The sequence below is a fragment of the Perna viridis genome, chromosome 15 (genome assembly GCF_037379345.1).
Source record: "Perna viridis isolate PV_CMFRI_1.1 ecotype Kerala chromosome 15, ASM3737934v1, whole genome shotgun sequence".
NCBI classification, from domain to species: domain Eukaryota; kingdom Metazoa; phylum Mollusca; class Bivalvia; order Mytilida; family Mytilidae; genus Perna; species Perna viridis.
In genome coordinates this window covers 22,492,761-22,513,813 of record NC_142459.1, presented here as the reverse complement: position 1 = coordinate 22,513,813, position 21,053 = coordinate 22,492,761, and the positions used below count along the sequence as shown (strand labels likewise).

General features: G+C 35.0%; 1 protein-coding gene and 1 pseudogene across 4 annotated transcripts; one reads left to right on the top strand and one right to left on the bottom strand.

The window, feature by feature from the left end:
• Positions 1-5,434: 5,434 nt before the first annotated feature.
• Positions 5,435-18,461, top strand: LOC148597487 (potassium voltage-gated channel protein Shaw-like). Of its 3 annotated transcripts, none has more exons than XM_088563649.1 (4): positions 5,435-5,500; positions 6,967-7,247; positions 7,612-7,911; positions 17,322-18,461. In XM_088563649.1, exons 2-4 carry the CDS (start codon positions 6,975-6,977, stop codon positions 18,231-18,233), a joined length of 1,485 nt encoding a protein of 494 aa, XP_088419775.1. In that variant the 5' UTR covers positions 5,435-5,500; positions 6,967-6,974; the 3' UTR covers positions 18,234-18,461. The 3 variants fall into 3 exon arrangements, with proteins under 3 accessions (XP_088419775.1, XP_088419774.1, XP_088419776.1); XM_088563648.1 differs by lacking the exon at positions 5,435-5,500 and adding an exon at positions 6,140-6,264; XM_088563650.1 differs by lacking the exons at positions 5,435-5,500; positions 17,322-18,461 and adding exons at positions 6,140-6,264; positions 13,281-14,222.
• On the bottom strand, positions 8,666-13,220 carry LOC148597488 (uncharacterized; annotated as a pseudogene). Its single transcript, XR_015919106.1, has one exon. The product of XR_015919106.1 is annotated as an uncharacterized LOC148597488 (transcript).
• Positions 18,462-21,053: the final 2,592 nt, after the last annotated feature.

Here is a 21,053-nt window from a genome sequence, read left to right as displayed (position 1 = left end):
TCTCATGCGAATTTCTAAAATATTTTGTGATTGTCTAGTATAATATCCATGCAAGGAATCAACCGAGTTTGGAATTAACGATTGCAAATTCTCTCGAGTTACCTTGTTGATAATCTTATATAGTAATATGAATCTATGTTTTTCCCTTTTTCAGAAGCATAGCTTCTGTCTGAACATTTTCTAGGTTGCTAACTAAGGACATTGTCGAATTGTCCCAAATTACATCACCATATTCTAAAATTGGCCGAATACATGAAAAATACATTTTCTCTAAGGTGATTCTGTCAAGAATGAAACGCATCTTTCGTAAAATATTAATCCTACTATAAGCCTTTTTTACTATGTAATCATTGTGGTCATGCCAAGAACCATTATTTGAAAAAAAAAATTATACCAAGATGTTTATGGGATTCAACTTCCTGAAGGTCCTGGCCATTCATCATCAAAGGTAGGTGTGATGGCTTTACTGACTTACGTGAGACAATCATTGATTCAGTTTTTGTGGATTAAATTTTACTAGCCACTGACAAGACCAACGGTGTATCTTTTTTAGATCACAGTTCAAGATTCCCGCAGCATTTGCAGAAGTATCTACAATGACGTATATACTATTATAGTATCATCTGCGAAGGGCTTGATCGACGCACCAATGTCAGAAACTATATCGTTGATAAATAGTATAAACAATAAAGGTCCCAGATTGGAGTCTGGGGGTTTATCAGATCGAGACCTAATGCTTTACTTGTATCCAAGATTTTTAGCACATCTTCTACCTCACTGTCATTAAGAACAACTTCAATAAGTTGGTTATCAGAACCGGTACGAGGTGGGGTTCAGCATCTGTTGTATCTAGAACTGATTGTATGGCTCAGAACCGGTACGAGGGGGGGTTACGCATCTGTTGTATCTAGAACTGATTGTATGGCTCAGAACCGGTACGAGGGGGGGGGGGTTACGCATCTGTTGTATCTAGAACTGATTGTATGGCTCAGAACCGGTACGAGGGGGGGCTTCAGCATCTGTTGTATCTAGAACTGATTGTATGGCTCAGAACCGGTACGAGGTGGGGTTCAGCATCTGTTGTATCTAGAACTGATTGTATGGCTCAGAACCGGTACGAGGGGGGGTTCAGCATCTGTTGTATCTAGAACTGATTGTATGGCTCAGAACCGGTACGAGGGGGGGGTTCAGCATCTGTTGTATCTAGAACTGATTGTATGGCTCAGAACCGGTACGAGGGGGGGTTACGCATCTGTTGTATCTAGAACTGATTGTATGGCTCAGAACCGGTACGAGGGGGGGGGGGTTACGCATCTGTTGTATCTAGAACTGATTGTATGGCTCAGAACCGGTACGAGGGGGGGCTTCAGCATCTGTTGTATCTAGAACTGATTGTATGGCTCAGAACCGGTACGAGGTGGGGTTCAGCATCTGTTGTATCTAGAACTGATTGTATGGCTCAGAACCGGTACGAGGGGGGGTTCAGCATCTGTTGTATCTAGAACTGATTGTATGGCTCAGAACCGGTACGAGGGGGGGGGTTCAGCATCTGTTGTATCTAGAACTGATTGTATGGCTCAGAACCGGTACGAGGGGGGGTTACGCATCTGTTGTATCTAGAACTGATTGTATGGCTCAGAACCGGTACGAGGGGGGGGGGGGTAACGCATCTGTTGTATCTAAACTGATTGTATGGCTCAGAACCGTAACGAAGGGGGGGTTACGCATCTGTTGTATCTAGAACTGATTGTATGGCTCAGAACCGGTACGAGGGGGGGTTTCAGCATCTGTTGTATCTAGAACTGATTGTATGGCTCAGAACCGGTACGAGAGGGGGGTTTCAGCATCTGTTGTATCTAGAACTGATTGTATGGCTCAGAACCGGTACGAGGGGGGGTTCAGCATCTGTTGTATCTAGAACTGATTGTATGGCTCAGAACCGGTACGAGGGGGGGTTACGCATCTGTTGTATCTAGAACTGATTGTATGGCTCAGAACCGGTACGAGGGGGGGTTCAGCATCTGTTGTATCTAGAACTGATTGTATGGCTCAGAACCGGTACGAGGGTGGGGGGGGGGGGGGTCAGCATCTGTTGTATCTAGAACTGGTTGTATGGCAAAGCAGTTGTTATAGAGATTTTTAAAACATTGTTTTTCTGCAAAACGTTCTACATCCAATGTTTATTATCAGAGGTAGACGTAGAAAATAATAGCAGTGATAACACCTATACTGCTACCACTCTCCAAAAAAGAGATTATGGAAAACCATAAATCTGTGCTATCCTCTTTTGGTCTCTCTATCAAGGACGATGATTGTGATTTACCGTCTATGTACTGAATTTCTAAACTCCACAAGAATCCATACAAACAACGTTTCATAGCTGGATCTGCAAAATGTACCACAAAACCTCTTTCAAAACTTTTACCTTCTATACTCACAACTGCAAAGAAAGGTAGTTAAGTTAGTTATCAGAACCGGTACGAGGAGGGGGGGGGGGTTCAGCATCTGTTGTATCTAGAACTGTCTCTAGAAAAGCAGAGGACGCTTACCCTACCGGTACACCTGGTCCATGCTCCCAGTTTTTAGTGGAGTCCGAGTTGCTCATTTACTTTTATTACTTTGTATGTATGATTTTAGTTACTTTATGTTCTTTGTTGTGTATATCTGTTTTCCATGTCTGGTCTTTATCCCTGGATTACATTCTTTTGATTACCGCTTGCATAACTGTTCCTTAATAATAATAATAATAATAATTCAGCACAAGCCGATAGACAAAAAAAATTTCATCGATTGAAAAACGTGGCCGTCATTTCTGAAAAAAAAAGAACATAAGGGTCAAAATATATATATGTATTCTTTTTTTTTTGTTATTTTTTCCTCAACTATAGAAGAATGAAAGATGAAGGCTACTGATAAGATAAACATGATATTCTAAGTTGACTAGCAGTATTGAAATTTTTTGTTAGTCGACTATTTTCAAAATGATCGCCAATTTGCGATCACTTTTACCAGTTGCTCGGATTCCAATGATATTTAGTTTCATTAAGAAACATGATATTCTACGTTGAATGGTGATGAAGAAAATTTGTTCTGGGCGACCATTTTCAAAACGGTTGCCATTTTCCCGCTAATTTTACACTTGCTTTAATAAATTTCAAAATATAGTAAACATGGTTTTCTGAGTTGAAGTGATGATGCCAATGTTGTATAGCCATGTTTTAACTTCATTTTATGTTCTTTTTCAGCAGATGTATAGTAGGCTGCTGTCCCTTCAGTCCCGATGGGAACACAGGGTATAGAGGGACCTCTGCCCATTTATTCACAGAGGTTCTAAAAACACTTTGAAGTCATTTTACAGTGCCTTAGGTACTCAGTTGAACTTGCAGCATTCATCAATATATGCTCTTTTTCAGCAATTTTAAATCTTCTTCTCTGAAACTACTTGACCAATTGGAACCAAACTTAGTATGAATATTCTACGGATATTTTGCACAGAACTGATGTTGGGATTTTTGATCCGTCGAAAAACATGGAAACATGGCCACCGTTACTAATAATAGAAGATAGGAATCAGACAGTAGCATGTATCTCCAAAACTTACTAGGTTTAGCCAAATTCTATTAATTGCTTATAAGGCATAGAAAAATCTCCAGGGATCAAAGTTGTTAGACGACTCCTTGTAGGAGTTATTGCCCTTGAAAGGTGAAAAATGGCGTTTTGAAGAAATGAATCATACCGAAGTCTTATTGAATCAAAATCGCTGGGCAACTTCTTGAAAGGCAAAATTTAACCAGGTGAGAGATTCAGGCTCCTGGGAGCCTCTTGTTTCATCATCATTTCCTGTTTTATCAACCACTTAGTGTTCATCGCCCGAGAATACAGAAATATTGCTCTTGGGCGTTAAACACCAACAATCAAACAATCAAATGTCTCACTTCTTGTTCAAATAAAAATTGTAGTGTCTGGTCTTTGTCCCTGGATTACATTCTTTTGATTACCGCTATAACCTTGGTTCCCTTGATTACTCTTTGATTACCGCTATAACCTTGGTTCCCTTGATTACTCTTTGATTACCGTTATAACCTTGGTACTCTTGATTACTCTATCTAGAGCAATGCTAATTTAACACTTACACTTACCTTGTGGTTATCCTTTAGTTTATGACGTATCTCATTACATTTCTTTTTATTAATTAATGTACAAATAGGCAATATTATATACACTTATATTTCCAATACATGTACATGTATGTTATGATAATTAGAAATATTAACATGTAATGCATATACACAATAATATATAAATTTAGAAGTTGCTCATTTACTTTTGTTGCTTTGTACGTATTATTTTGGTTATTTTATGTTCGTTGTTGTATGTATCTCTGGTCTTTGTTCCTGGATTACATTTTGGTTCCCTTGATTACACTTAGAACAATGACAATGATAAAGCATGTGTACAACATATCATATCGTGTATGTGTTTACACCTGAGGTGAGTCCATTTGGCGAATGATACGATTAAATTTACACGAATTATTATGATAAGGAAGATGTTGACTTTTTATTTAATTATGAAATTTTATTATATTTGGTAATTTTATCAAAGAAACAAATTTATTTTCTCTACGTATACAAAAGAGAATCTGCCATCTAATTAGTCAACCGAATTAGTTATAAGATTACTCATCTCGTACTCGGGCTTGAGGAGCGCTTTGTCGGAACATTAGTGATGGTCCAAGCTAATTGAATTAAGAGTCCAGCCTGATGAGGCATCTTCATAAGCCGTATATATTTTATTCACTTGACTATGTAGAAATAAAATGTGTATATATACAGCGTACTAAGCATCGTTTAAGGTTTGTAAAACTGCATGAAGCTTGTAAGATTTTTGTTTTAAAATATTTTTCCTTCAAAGTTTAGACGAATTGAAACCGATCTAAAAATAATCAAGATTGTCCCTACAGCTGCATCGGCTGCCATTTTGAAAGTAAAAACGAAAAATGCGTAGCTTTGTTACCAAGGAATCTAAACAGTCTGGTTTTGTCTGAATGTGTACATTTCAAATATACACCGCAAATATGTTAAATAATTATACCAGTTTAAAGAGTTGTTTCTAAATTCTGTCTTATTGTATATTTTCAAATTGTATGCATAACTATTATACTCATAGGAAGTGAGAAAATTGTATTTGTATTATTTCTTTTGGACATTTAAATAAAGATAATGATACAGAAAATGATGCTGAAGTTATTGGATTTTTTTAAATGAGAAACCACTCGGACGACGCCACTGCTGGTGGACAAATGTCTCAGAGGGTATCCAGCAACCACGAACTATATATTCAAGCCATATATTATTTACCTAAATTTTCCGTTGCACAAAATTCGAAAACGCTTATTTACAGAGGCTTCCTTGTTGTTTGTTAGGTGGGGACATAATAATGTAACCTCTTTGATATACTGTGGCAGAGGTTAACTATCAGTGCTGCATTTAGCTTCACGGTTTGTACACTGTGTGCTTATGAATCTTGAACTTCCTACATGTACGTACATGTATTTGCATGTACACGCACAGGTAACATTTAAAGTAGCATTCTGTGTTAGAAACAGGCAATGGGTGTCACATCTTACTTCTCAATTCGGTCTTCTTTTGCCTTAAATGTATTCGATACATCTAGAAAACAACTGAAAAATTAATAAAATTGATCCTGAAGCATATGTGATGTAGATATTTTTGGACTGCTTATATAGGGAAAAAGTACAGGGGGAATTTTCTAATAGTGCATTTCAACTAAATTGGACCTGTTATTATCTTAGATCTCACTTTTATGGCTATATCTGAGGTAAAAATACTTGGATCGTGCGATAAAATCTCTGCGTTTTTTTTTTCGTCATGCGCCACACGTTATACACATCTTGCCTATTTTTTAGACGAAGAAGTACATGTACTTACAAGTAATTAAAATGGAAACTATCGTATCGTTATCAAAATAACATCAATCGGTCTTCGTATCCTAAATAATATTTTATGGTGTCTACTTGAATAAAACATTAAATTATCCAAAACAGAAATAAATTTTAAGAATTCAAACTGATTTAAAATTTCGATTTCGCGCATTACATCCAGTGTTGCACAATTTGAATAGGTTTACAATACTAATCCGTGTTTTACCTGTAAACCCCACGGAAGTGTTGGTGGTTTGGAGGTGTCATATAGGAAAAGTAGGTTTGACGCCTAGTTTTAGAGGCATAAGTGATATAGAAAGGTAAGTTTTACACATTGTTTTCTCGTGAACATGTTTTTATAGACAGTTTTATGAACAAGTCTTGCTAAAAAAGCGTTCAGACGTACGGGTTGGTGTATGATATTTGGAACTCTCCGGTGAGATGATAATGCTTTTTAACCGAATCAGCGGAAGCGCATTCGTACATGTGCATATCATGTACATGTACCACAACACTAGCCCCCTGGCTGTTTGTTAAAATATTTGACAGGGAGAAACTTACTCAAACCTTATTTAGGGATAGTACAGTTATCATTTACATGTAGTGTATATATTTCAAAGAAAGAAAATATCACACTAGATCTTGTAAAACATACATGTACATGTATCATAACTTGTAGGCTATCTTAAACAAAATGTCTGTCTGATTGTTCTTGCTTTTTATATATAAATTTTTTTTTTCACGTGAAATTAATGTGAACTTTATATGAAATTGATGTGATTATCTTGTGAATTCACTTAACAAGAAGTTCATTTCGACATGACATATACGTGAATTTCACGTGAAATCTGTTACAAAGTTTATTTGCCGAATTTAGGTGAAAATCCCGTAAATTTCATGTGAAAAATCATGTGAAATAATTTTGTCTGTGTAATTGAAACCAGAACTTATATAAAATTTAATGTTTCAGTTTGGTTGTCTTCAATTTTACGATCGAAACTTATGTTTCTTTTTTAATTCAGTCCGAAGTATGCCTAGACAAGGGAAACCACAAACGTCTTACCCACTGTATGCTATTCTACCTGGTGCAAAAATCGACAGCGAGAAGGGCAAGGTCACAGTCAATGTAGGAATATCTACTGAAACATTGGTCTTCAATATTGGAGGTGTTAAGTTTGAAACGTTCCGGTCAACTCTGCTAAAACAACCCGACTGTCGTTTAATGGACGAGGAGTTTCTACAGAAACATTACAGAGAACAGACACATGAATATTTCTTTGACCGAGACCCTGATATTTTTAAGGTACTTAGGAGACTACCATTTAAGTCTAATGGGGCTGGCAACTTTTGATGGCTCAGAATATTTAGTTTTGAAACTTTCCGGATCAGAAAATTGATTCTCAACCACAATTATTTATTTTCTAGGAGGTGTAGGCCAGAATATTTATTTTCAACTTTTTCAGGGCCAGATTCGTTTTTTTCCAAAAACTGCCAGTCCCCCTCCCTCACCGGCCCTATGTATACACACATGTAACTCAATCAGTAAGTTAATTTTAAAACTACACAAAGTGACATTTCACGAGAGCTTATATCCAATGATAGCTCGAATTTAAAATCTGGCTATGTTTCTTTTTTAACTTGTTGCAACTTCGTTAATATTCTCTTAGGTTATTCTGAATTACCTACGAACAGGGGAGTTACATTTGCCCACCTTCATATGTGGGCCTGCTATAAAAACTGAGCTAGAATTCTGGGGAATACCTGATACAGACATTGAACGATGCTGTAGTGTTACCTACAACTCCTACAATTCCACGCTCGAGGCTTTAAATCAGTTAGAACGAGACCGGAAAGGCAGTTTCCTACTTTCGGATGACAAAGAATCTGGAACTACGACCAAGTTAGAAAGGTTCCGAATTGAAGCATCCATGGTTTTGAATCAACCAGAATCGTCAACGTTCGCAAAGGTATATAATCAGAAATTAGAAAATAATAATTAGTGCGACATGGTCAAGTACGATGTACATGTAAGTCAGTGGTTATTAAGGTTTGGATTAAAAGAATTCTCATTTGAGAAAAGTAACTTTGTTAGGACTATTCTAAGAAAGAAATATTACATATGATTTCAAAATATTGTTCTCCATCAATCAGTATAAGTTGTTGGAATCTTCTATCTTGTGTAATTATTCAATTAATTAGTCAATCAATATATCAGTCTTCACTTTATAATAATTAACTTTCCATATGTTTTAATGGGAGCTCGCGACTCATTCTCGAGTCTTCGTACCTACATACATGTACATGTACATCATTTATTTTAATGCAATGTGCAATCCACGACTTTTTAAGTAGCACTACAGCTAAGGATCATGCAAAATGTGATTCGTGGGTAAAAAACCTACGTATTTTTATTTTTGATATTTTGTTTGAAATGCCATAGTAAACAGAAATAGAATGCACTATAGATTTCAAAATTAAGAGAGATAACTCTGTAAATGACGCTCAAATACAAAAGACAAGACAAGACAAGGCAATTCTTTATTATAGTCTCACTTCTAACTGACATATTATATATACATTTAAAAGCAATATATATGATTCTAAAAGTTAATAGTTAACATTTGTCTAATACCAATATTATCGATATACAAAACATATACATTTAAAACTTCATGTTGTCAAATTAGAGCATTTCTTTTCAAAGAGTTATGAGAGACTTGAAATAAGTAATTAAAATACTATATCTATACATTTTCATTTTAATATATAATATTAACAGAAATTACCTATATAAAATATTTCTTCTAGTTAATAAAACATCATGGCAGATTTTGGCTGAATAAAAGAACATTTTTTCATCCCTAAATAAAAATATGATTTTTTCATCGTCAGTTAAATTATCAAAATTGTCATTAAAAGATTTAGCCCGAATAAAAATATCTTCTCTCAAATGTGAATATACAGGACAATACAAAATGACATGTTTCTCATCCTCAATATTACCATTATCCATACATACATTATTAAAACACAATCTATTTTCACTCAAAATACCTTCATATCTGCCAGTTTCTATTTTTAATGGTGCACCACCACAACGAAAGTTAGAAAAAGCACTTCTGTATCTACCAGGTATACGTGTTTGTAAATATCATTCTACTCCATACCCTTGCTTAAAAATTCTCTAAGTTCTCAGCGTACTATGATTATTACTATTTAAATCATTGAACCATTTATTCTTAAAATTTTCCAAAATTTATATTTTCTAACATATTTATAGAACTTTTGTTAAATATAAAATCTGTATTACAAAAATGGTTTACATTTAGCTCTCTAAATTTACTATGTACTCTAAAGTTCCAATTCTTTATTCTATTATTACAATTTCTATTTGCCCATAAAAAGACTTTTTTATTAAGTCTATTATTACACAATTTTGTAAATCTTGACCACATTCTAAAAACACATGACCACTGCTTAATTATACAAGACGACCAGCCCATGTCACCATAAAGTGAAAGATTTGAGGTATATTTACCGACCCCCATAAAGAAACGCATTCCTCTATTTTTTACAGCATTAATACATGAAAAGTTTCTACAGCCCCATATAGAGGCACCGTATTCAATAACTGACATAACCATTGTATCAAATAATTTTGTAAATACAGAATAATCAAAACCTCCATTAGCTTTATATTTAGCTATAAGTAAACCTAGAGCTCTACTAGCAGACTTGGCAACAGTCTTAGCCATATCTACGTAATTCAAAAATTCACTCATGACTAATCCTAGATATGTATATTTATCCACAATTTCTATCTTTTCTCTATCAAACGTAAACTTAAAATCAGTTCTCTGAACAGATTGAGGTCTAAAATGAATTACTTTTGACTTAGTTAAATTTACACACAAATCATTATTTTGACACCACTGACTTAAAGTGTCCAAAATTCTTTGCAAGTCATTTTCATTTTCACATATCAAAACAATATCATCTTCATACAGCAAAACTGAAATAATAGAGTCATCTAATCTTACACCAACATTTAACATCTTTATTTCATCTACAAAATCATTAATAAAAATATTGAAGAGCAAGGGTGATAAAATACAGCCTTGCTTCAGGCCTGTTTTTACATCAAACCAATCTGTCATAAGACAATTTATTTTTACACAAGACTGTACATTAATATATATGGAAAAAATAGCATTCATCATCTTTGTACTAACACCAATATTTTCAGGTTTATTAAACAATATACTTCTATTTACAGAGTCATATGCTTTTTTAAAGTCAATAAACGCACAAAAAGTAGAGCATTTGTTAAGTTATCTAGTTTCAATTATTGTTGTTAATGTATATAAATGGTCGACTGTGCTGCCACCTTTTCTGAAACCATTTTGTTCGTCATTTAAAACCTCTAACTCTTCAAATTTGTCAGTAAGTCTGGCATTTAATACCCCACAATAAATTTTATATGATGTTGGGGCCAAAGTAATTCCCCTATATGCTATAGAACCTCGAGGGTCAGCTGTAGATGATTTAGGAATAGGAGTAATCACACCTTTACTCCAGATAGCTGGAATTTTACCAGACTCAAAACAAACATTAAAAATACGAGTTAATGCGTTCAAAGCTTTTTGATTTTTTAATAATTCAATTTGAATCTGATCTATACCAGGAGCTTTCCCGTTTTTTGCTGTTCTTAAAATATTAAAAACCTCTTCTACAGAAATAATATTATCCAAAAAAAAATCATCATTTCTACCATTGCTATTAACAATATTTGAAAAAATTACTATAATTCTGGTTTAACATATTACAAAAACTATCTTTCCATGTATTTATAACAATATCTTTACCGTCACTTATTGACCCATCATTCAAATTTACTTCCATAGAGATAACATTTTGGCGATCATTTCCAACACCTTTTTTACCAATTTTGCGCCAGAATTCTTCTGGATTATTCGAAGAGTTTATTAAGTCCTCCTGCGACGAGTGCCAATATTGGCGCTTAGCCTTGTGAACGTTTTTATCGAAGGTTTTACGTTTTTGTATGTAAATGTGCTGTAGACGTTTTTGACAGTTCCCATGTGACTTAGTCCATTCCTTTTCAGCTTTACACACATCGTTCCAAATAAGCGTTAGCTCATCATTCCACCACGGCTTTTGACATCTGCGACGTTTATTTCTATAGCCATTACTAATAACAGATTTAGACTGAAGTTTTTGTAACATCTCTGTTTTAATAATTTTTACAAAATTTTCATAAAAATTGTCCAACGATACTTGTGACTTTTCTCCATTCTCCAAAAGCGTTAAGTTTTCATTAATAGTATTAACAATATTCGAGTCGCATAACCAGTCTTGTGGTATATTCTTCAAATCAAATTTAGTTTTTCGGATTGTTTCTTTCTTCTTTTCGTACTATACAATTTTCTGAGTAACAACATTTCAAATCAATATTCCATGTCAATAAAGAATGATCCGGAACAATTTTTCGTAGGTCAAATTTATATGATATACCGGATTGTTGTATTAGTTCTGTAGCTCTATCTACATCAAAGTCGGTAAACCTTTCTAACTGTTCATGCAGTACGATACAATAATCAACTACACTACAACCACGTGTTGAGATAAATGTATAATCGTTACGTAATGAATTACGACCATTAAGTATACAACAGTTTACATCTATAAGAAAATCGCAAAAAATTGTACCATAGGAATTATGCTGAAAATCTACCACATTTCGTTCCGGTACCTTATCCACCCCTTCTATGAAATCCAGAAGGTCTGTACACCGGCTATTCCAGTCCCACATATACAAAACATATGGCCATTTGGGACAGTGTAGATTTGCGTCGTAAGTGTTTCCATAAATTCATGACCATCTACAGCCCTACTAGAGTTTTCTGGCGGCAAATATATACATGCTACAAAGAAAACACTTGAAAAACACACTTTATCTTGTAACTTAATCCACGATATACTTTCTGTGTTGTTATCAACAATATTAATGTTAAATACATCACAAATTTCCGTGCGAATTAAAAAACCAACACCACCAGAACTACATTGTGCTCGCACATGAATATTTTTACGATTATGACCTATCCAATGGTATCCTTCAATATTAATACCATTTGATTCAATTAAATGAGTTTCCCCTATGCCCAATACATCCACATCTAAGGAATTTATACATGACACTAAAAGATTAAATTTATCACTGCGAATTATCGTTCCAACCATTTACGTTCCAAAATCCGCATGAGACCCATCTTCTTCCACGGCCGGCACCTTTGTACTGACCCCCTCTATTCCCGCGGTATCCATTGTGTATATTTCGTCTACGAGCAGAACCTTGTGTATTACCAGTGCGACTATTTTGACTGTCCGACAGGTTTGTATTTTCATCAGAGTTTATATTTGTGTCATTCGTTTTATGAGTTTTTACTTGTACTCGAGTACCTTTTAATTCCAATTTGTCACTACCAATTTCTTGTATAATGTTTCTCATATTTGAATTCAAGACCCGCTGTGCTTTCGGAACAGAGCTTTCGATAAAAATGTGTTTACAATTCCTAGAGTTCTTTAATTCCCGCTTTTGTTCTAATACTTTCCTCTTATCGCTTACCGAAGCTAAAGTGGCAACGATAACACCGGCTTTTCCTTGTTTAAAACTTTTCTTGCGGTCAGCATTTTGAACTTTAACATCTTCCAAATGTAGTCCTTCTCGAATCAAACCATTAACTTTTTTCGTGACATTTTCGTTTGATATCTCGGGCATATTACGCAAGACGATTTGACACTTATCTTCGTGTTTTGTTGACGTCACATTTTTCTGTTTTACGACTTCAGCTTATGATTTCTCAATGTCTATAACTTTATCGGTTACAATTTTTAATTCAACTTGAAATTGATCTCTCACCTTATTCACTTCTGCAGTTATTTTACTGTCAACAATTAAACCTATCTTATTCACTAATTGACTTTCAAAATGGTTCATGCGTCATCATAACACACAAATCGTTCATTGTACCTGTTAAACCCTGCATCATTATTTTCAGTTCTTTTATGTCAGTGTGTGTATTGTCATTAGGTTTAAACTGGGTCAGGTCATCAGCTGACTGCGTTGCAGTTTGTGACAAAAATAGATCAATCATATTGTGGTTGTCTGATCTCAGTTTTTTCACAGTTTCATTATTATACCCATTGTCATTGTCGGATAAATGTCTTTTATTACGTGTATTGATGTTATTTTCACCTGCACGCGGATTTATTTCTGCTGTTGTAATTATCTTGTTCACTTTCTTTACATTGACAGGGGTCATTACTGATTTCACGTACTTGTCAGCCGATTCACAGTTTAGAGGGTCTAAATCAGCCAGAACAAAGTTATCAATGTTATCTACGTTTGCCATATTCACAAACAAATACTGTCCGGATGTTTTTGCAAGCCTTCAAACCTTCCACAAATTTTCCCGGTCTTTTTACGTCCTTTGTCTCGACCAAGTTACCACCAAAACCACCAATACAGCGCCTCGTAGGTAGATCAACGATGAAGTTTGGGTTAAGGTAGATACCAATCAATTCTCCAGTTGATGAAAGACAACAAATACTCAACATAAACTCTAAAGGACACAGTTTTGGTGCTCTGCAAAAATTCAGGTCGCCATCTTATTTGAAGTGCAGATCACCCCTATCACCCCAATAGAATCTACTGGATTTTCAACGTTGATTATCTCCTAAGAGCAGGCAGATTTGAATGAATAATTACACATTTCATAGTATAGACCCATAAAACAGCTTAATTACAAAAACAAAAATATGTAGCCTTTTTTTAAGGGTGTATCACATTTTGGAGATTTTGCATGATTCTTACAAAGACAGCTACTTAAAATTTTAACAAAAAGTTTAGACATTTTTGTTGACAAACATTATCCATGTTTTCCTGTAATTTATCAAAGACGAACTGGATTTCAATCCGGTAAATTGTATTATATTTAATAACGTCTTGTGAACGTTGGTTTGTATACAATCAAATCCTCGTTACATGATTCATCCACTATTTTCACTGTTCGAATTTTATGTTTAAATCTTTATTGAAATTGATGGCAGGTGTAAACAGTTTTAAGACAAAATTAGAATTTTTTAAAATGTCAAAAGCACATCCTCCATTGTATTGATTAAATTAGATATGCCTTGCCTATTGAATAAATTTGCATAATCTGTTATGCGTTACGTTGATAATTTGACCACACCTTGAGTTGTGTGCAAGTCATGTTTTGGGAAAAATAGCAATACTTCAACCTTAATAATGTTTAAAAAAAATAGTTGTGTGTTTTATGTACACACCCGTGTATTATGTAAATTTCTGTACATGTTTTATTTAGAATTCATTTCATGCTTGCTACCTACATGTATACAAAGTAAAAGATGTGCAAGTTAGAATTTTAATTTATCTCGTGCATTAAACCAAGCAATTTAGAATATTTTTTCTCGTTCTAGTACCCATGTTATTATAGATAATGTGTAAGTCGTTAACGACCGAAAGTTAAAAACGGGCCTAAGTATCATCCTCCAGCCACTATCACTTGGACTAAATGTCGTAAAATCATTCAACACTCACTCTATTCGTATTGGATAAAATGGATAAAACGTGAGAAAGTAGACAAGAAGCATTAGATTCGTTCTTCAAAACATTTACAAAATGTATGAAAATGGTTCACATCCAAATACAACATTTTTGAAATATTGCTGCTCGGGCGTTAAACCCCAACAATCAATCAATCATTGAACAACACTTAACTTCTAATAAACAACATCCAAATCGTATGTCACGTATAAAACACAAATTGAAGTAACTCAGTTAGGATTTTTTTGTCCCTGCTGATAAAGCTGCAAATAATGTTATTGTTATTTGACGTAAATTTCATTTTGAAATTCTACAAACAGATTAAGAATTCACCAACCTTCCAACTGACTAAGTTTTCAGAAAGTAAAATTGTGAACAATCACAAACTCATTGCTACCTCTTTGGAACTATGTACTGGCTTCCCAAACTCCACAAATCACGTTATAAATATAGATTCATTTCCTCTTTAAGTGATCGCTCTATAACTGTACTTTCTTATTTACTTATTAGAGCGCTCAATACAATAAACAATCTGATTACAAACTTTTGTTACAAAGCTTGTGAAAATAGTGGAATTAACTATTGTTGGATTGTTAAAAACTCGCTTGAAGTGTTTGATAAATTACATGTCCATATGGGATCTTTCGTATTCTGTGTAAAATTTTCATTTTTCAACTTTAATTATACACTACACTTCCACATAATGTAATAATACAAATAATCATAAATCTTATCAAATGGTCATTTCATAAATCAGGATGTGATTTGTTCGAATTCTTTTAGATCATTCTTAATTAAAAAAAACATGTAAACTACGTTAATTGAGCTTATTTTAATATGCTTACAGCACTCAAATTTCTGTAAGACAACATTTTCATACACTTCGGCCAAAACCGTTTATCGTCACGTTATTGGAATTCTCATGAGGACCAATTGTGCACCCTTTATTGCGGACCTCTTTCTGTACTATAATAATTACGAATCACAATGTATGGCTAGGATGAATAAAGACCCTTCCAAACAACATGTGGTAAAAACATTTATTACCACCTTAAAATATGTTATGATATATTGGCTCCAAACGACGATAACTTCAATACATGTATTTATACTAAATATGTAAATCCTTGAGAATTGTCTTTGAAAAGAGCTGTTATTAATTATAAAGAATATCCGTTTTCTTGATCCTAGTTTTTATACCTAATACTAAAATTTTCATGTTAATGAGAAATGATGACATCATGGTTTTCGATATCACAAGCTTGTAAAAACATTCAAAAAAGTTTTCAACCTATACAAGAACTCATTCTCAAACACTTGTAAAGGATTAACACGTGCGTATCTTACCCATGTTTTACGGTAATACTCTACACAAAGCACGGAAAGCTCGATACTCACCCTATCAGTTAGCTGACCCGTTCAAGAGAAGACTCATTTGTAAAGGATATAGTTATGATACTGTTGTCAAAATGATAGCATTTTTGGTATTAACAGGGTCTTTACATAGAAATTAAAACACTTGGCATTTTGTATTTAAACGCAGTTTTTTGCATGGCATGGGCACCATGGTTCTAAACCCCGCATGGGAAGAATTGGGATTGATTTTACATACGATGGGGACATAACTTTTTGTAGGATTAAACTGGTCTGGAGCTGGCATGTCAGTTAACTGTCGGTACATTAGTACATTTGTGTAATTTATATTCAGTTTCTTTATTTCTGTCGTCACAAGGGACGCAGATCTTTTTTGAACTGATTTTAGGAGTGTTTAATTGTGCATTTTTTCCACAATGTCCAGATTTTTAAGGTTATTATCAAACCAAAGTACTTTAAGCCCGCCGCATTTTTTGAGCCAAGTAAGAAATTTCTAGCCTTTGAATGTCTTGTTTCGTTTTCACCTTTAGTTTATTTTTATGATATTGGAGTATATAGGGGCAACTTTTCGCTCTTCCTGTGTATAATGATATTTTGCGTCCAGCTACAGCCTGTTCTGTTGTATGAAGGTTTCCTCGTCGTTCATTGAAGATCAATGGGTGACCTTTCCCGTTGGGGTTGTTTACTCTTTGACATATTCACCATACCTAATCACGTGATACCATGTCGTTTAGAATTTATCTCATGCATATTACTTCGCATTTCGTACAAACAAGTTTGATTTTAAGTATACATGGTAATGTAAAATAGGTACGTGGTAATGTAAAGTAGGTATATGGTAATGTAAAATAGGTACATGATCATGTATAATATGATGCAACTTCTAACTTTGCAACAATGGCGGGCCCAGGTGTAGGGGGTGTCCCCTTTTTTGTTAGAAAATTATATTTACTTTACAGAAATTTGGGAAAAATGAGCTCTAAATTCCTTTTTTTTTAATTCTGTAACCCCTATTTCAACAACTCTGGATCCATCACCGGCTTCGCACTAAAACGCGTCCAAAACATAACATCAAAAACTGCCCAGACATCCGCAAATCTGTGACATAAGGAAAACATTTAAGAATTACATGTACATGTTGGGTTACAGAATCAAGTTGTTAAAATATTTATCATTGGACCACACAAAAGGTGTACATGTACATGATGAAATTATGATGCTCTTATATGTACATTTGTATGATCTAAACTACCTTTGTACAAGTACAAAAACTTATCATATCTTGTTATAATTAAATACTTTACATAAACAAATGTATGTGATATAATTATCATGCTTTTCTTGGTTTAATTTCAGATTTATGGAGTTTTCTCGCTGTTTGTAGTTGCATTATCAATTCTGTCCTTTCTTGCCGAATCACATCCTTCATTTCTTGTATCGAGCTACACTTTTGAAACGATGTCTGTATTCAATGATTCTCTAAATAAAACAGTAGAAGAAACCATCCGGAAAGTCCAGTCCGTTCCGCATCCAATTCTAGAGAACATAGACTTGGGTTGTATGGTATATTTTACAATAGAATACATATTTCGGTTGCTGGTCGCTCGGAAACGATGTCGATACATTCGATCCCTCATGGGATTTATCGATCTACTCGCTCTTATTCCCGACTACGTTCAACTAATTTTGCTAGCTGTGGAGCCAGATTCCGTGGATAAAGAAGCAACGAAGATAATTACAATTTTGAAAGTTACCCGTATACTCCGGATTTTTCGACTTATTCGTCACGTTCCTGGACTTTGGATTTTAATATATACCTTGAAGGCAAGTGTGAGGGAATTGCTTTTAATGACTGCCTTTTTAATGGTTGGAATGCTTATTTTCTCCTCTCTAATTTATTATGCAGATGATAGAAGCACATTTACCAGCATTCCTCATGGATTCTGGTGGGCGTTAATCACTATGACAACGGTAGGCTATGGCGACATGTATCCAGAGACCGAATGGGGCTATGTGATTGGATCGTTGACTGCTCTTTCCGGTTTGCTTATGATTGGCTTCTCTGTCCCGATTCTTGTCAGCAATTTCTTAATGTATTACAAACATCTTGAATTTGCTCTTCAGGAAGAAAAAACGATACGAAACAAGAATAAGACACACGTAATTTCCAATGGAAAGGATTCAACATTAACAATTCACCATAACGAAAATAACAACCGGACGGATAGTATTTATACTGTTAAGTCAGAATTGAACCAGAGATTATGAATTCAAAAACTTTTAGATGTACATTGTATCTATTTTTAGCTTTATTGGTATTATTGATGCTGAGAAATATATGCACATACATGTATACGAGATGAGCAAAGAAAGGCTTTTGTGCTGAACAACATAACTATTGACATACAATGCCTGCAATTTAAACATCGCTATGTTTATTGGGGTTTAAACGATACTTGCGAATGCTGTGCTAAATAGATTAAATTTACAGTTGTATATGTTTGCTTTGTGTATTAAGTTTTTATATGTAACTTCACTTCAACCCCCTTCCCTAAAATAAGATTGATTGATTGTTGGGGTTTTACGCCCTAAAAAGTCCCCGTGAAGGTCCGGGTGTTTAAAAGAATAGGCCTGCAGCAGCGCTAAGCTTGTCGTAAAAGGAGACTAAATAGTGCTAAGAAAACCTAGCCGGGGGAAAGCGCTCTGCCCACAGAGCAGCTGGATTATGTGCTCCAGGAGGTGGAATGGGGTACCCCTGGTATATTACATATTGGGGTTGTTTGCCTACAATACGGAAAACCTGACCGCAAACCAAAGTGGTGCACCGTGTTGGGGAAGTGCCACGTTGCTCGCACGTTAAAGAACCCTGCTGTTGTATTCGATAGGGGTAGGATCCTTTGCGCTCCGCCACAGGAGGCTAAATTGCCCGACCTTACCCATCCCTCCTTTTTCTAGTGGCAATCAAAATTTGTCGACCCTGTTGTCCTTGTGACCCATCCTTTTTTTTATCATTTCATGTTCAGTTTATCATCCATTTCATGTTCATTGTCTGAATATAGCTGAAATATTGCTGCTCGGACGTTAAACCCCAACAAACAAACAAACAAACGCCCTAAAAAGAAGACAAAGTTCACATAGGGTACATGTACATAACATAATGAGATACAGGGACTTGAAAGTACGGCTAAACCTGTCTCCGTCGATAACTTTTGGACTAAAAGTTTCGTTCGTTTTAGAAAAGTGTTCAACTGAAACAGGTCTAAAGTATTACAGTAAAACTTTAAGATTTCCGTATAACACAGGTTACTGGGTTATCCAGGGTTTGTTTTAGACGGGTTTCATTATACTGGCACTAGGCCGAAAGGCAACAAGTCTATTTATTCTAATCGTCGGTACAATAATACATGTATCCATCTCGTGATATTAAACAAAAGGTTTGTTCAGACTGAAGTTACACATAGCACCACGAAAATTACAACTATTCTAAGACAAATGCAATTTAAATAAGGATTACAATTCTACGAATCCCATTCTGAAGTCTATTTCGTACAATATACATATAACATAAAGATCTCCAAACAGCGTTCGAAACTGGCTCTACACGTACAGCCCTCTGAGAAATCGCGCCCTGTGCAGGTCCTGGTGTCAAAAGAATAGGGCTGCAGCAGCGCTAAGCTTGTCGTAAGAGGCGACTAAATAGTGCTTAGAATTCTAACCGTAGGCAATTGGAATGTGTGTCCCAGGTGGTGGAATGGGGTACTCCTGGCGGGTTGTCAGGTTTTAATACGGAAAACCTGACCGCAAACCATAGTGGTGCACCGTGTTTGGAAAGATGCCACGTTCCTCGCACGTTAAAGAATCCTGATGTGATATTCGATGGGAGTAGGAACCTTCGCGCTCCGCCACAGGAGGCTAAATTGCCCGACCTTACCTATCCCTCCCCATTTTCTAGTGACAATCAAAATATGTCGACCCGATTATCCTTGTGTTCCACCCCATTTTTCATTTCATCATCATTTCATGTTCATTTTATCATCCATTTCATGTTCATCGTCTGAATATAGCTGGAATATTGCTGCTCGGACCTTAAACCTCATCAATCAATCAATCTGAGGAATTGCAAGATTCTTACAATGCCGAGAAGTGAATGTTGTTTTATATTGTCAAAGAATCTCGAAAGGCTTGTCTGCAGCGTTTAGTACAAGAGGAAACAAACGTCTGCCGCTGTAAAGGTACAGTTAGTACAAAAAAGAACACCTATGACCTGTTCTTAAAATCCATAAAGGGTTCAGTTAAAGCATGTCTGGTCTTTGTCCCTAGATTACATTCTTTTGATTTCCACTAGAATCTTGGTTCTCTTGATTACTCTTTCACTCTATATGGAAAAAATTAAAGGTGATTCCTAATTAATTTCTATTGAGTATTGAGATAAAACAATATGCCAACCATTACTGCGGTTACGTCATTTTCACGAAAACTGCACGTGTGGTACAGCATGTAGATAATTGGTTGATGTGCTAGTATGCTCAAATGTTTTAAAGTTTTACATGTTGAAAACGGTATATGTATTTTTTCCAATTGCGTAATTTGATGTTTCTAATGATGCAATACATTAGCCAGTCTATTTTTATGTACATATACGAATGTACATGTATGTAATAGCGACGAAAGGTTGAAAGGAGATACTGTAGTACCGAAGTGGAAAATTCACTAGTGCTTGTTTCAGACCTATAAACTTGTTCATGTGAAATTCATGTTAATCGTGTTACATATTAATTCACATGAACTTCAAATAACAATCCTGTGACTTACATGTGAAATTTTCTAACACTATTTTCATGTGATATTCAATATGAAATTCATGCGAGCGATCGATTCACGTGAAATTCACGTGAAGACTGTCACGAAGTATATATGTTCTATTTAGGTAAAGCTCATATGAAAAGTATATGAAAATATTTTGTCTGTGTATAAATTTATGAAAAATTCAAATAAAAACTACATCCTTTTCATCGCACCTACAACCTGCAATGAATGCACACACTGCTATGTGTGACACTTACAAATTGCATGCCAGCTTTTGTTAAT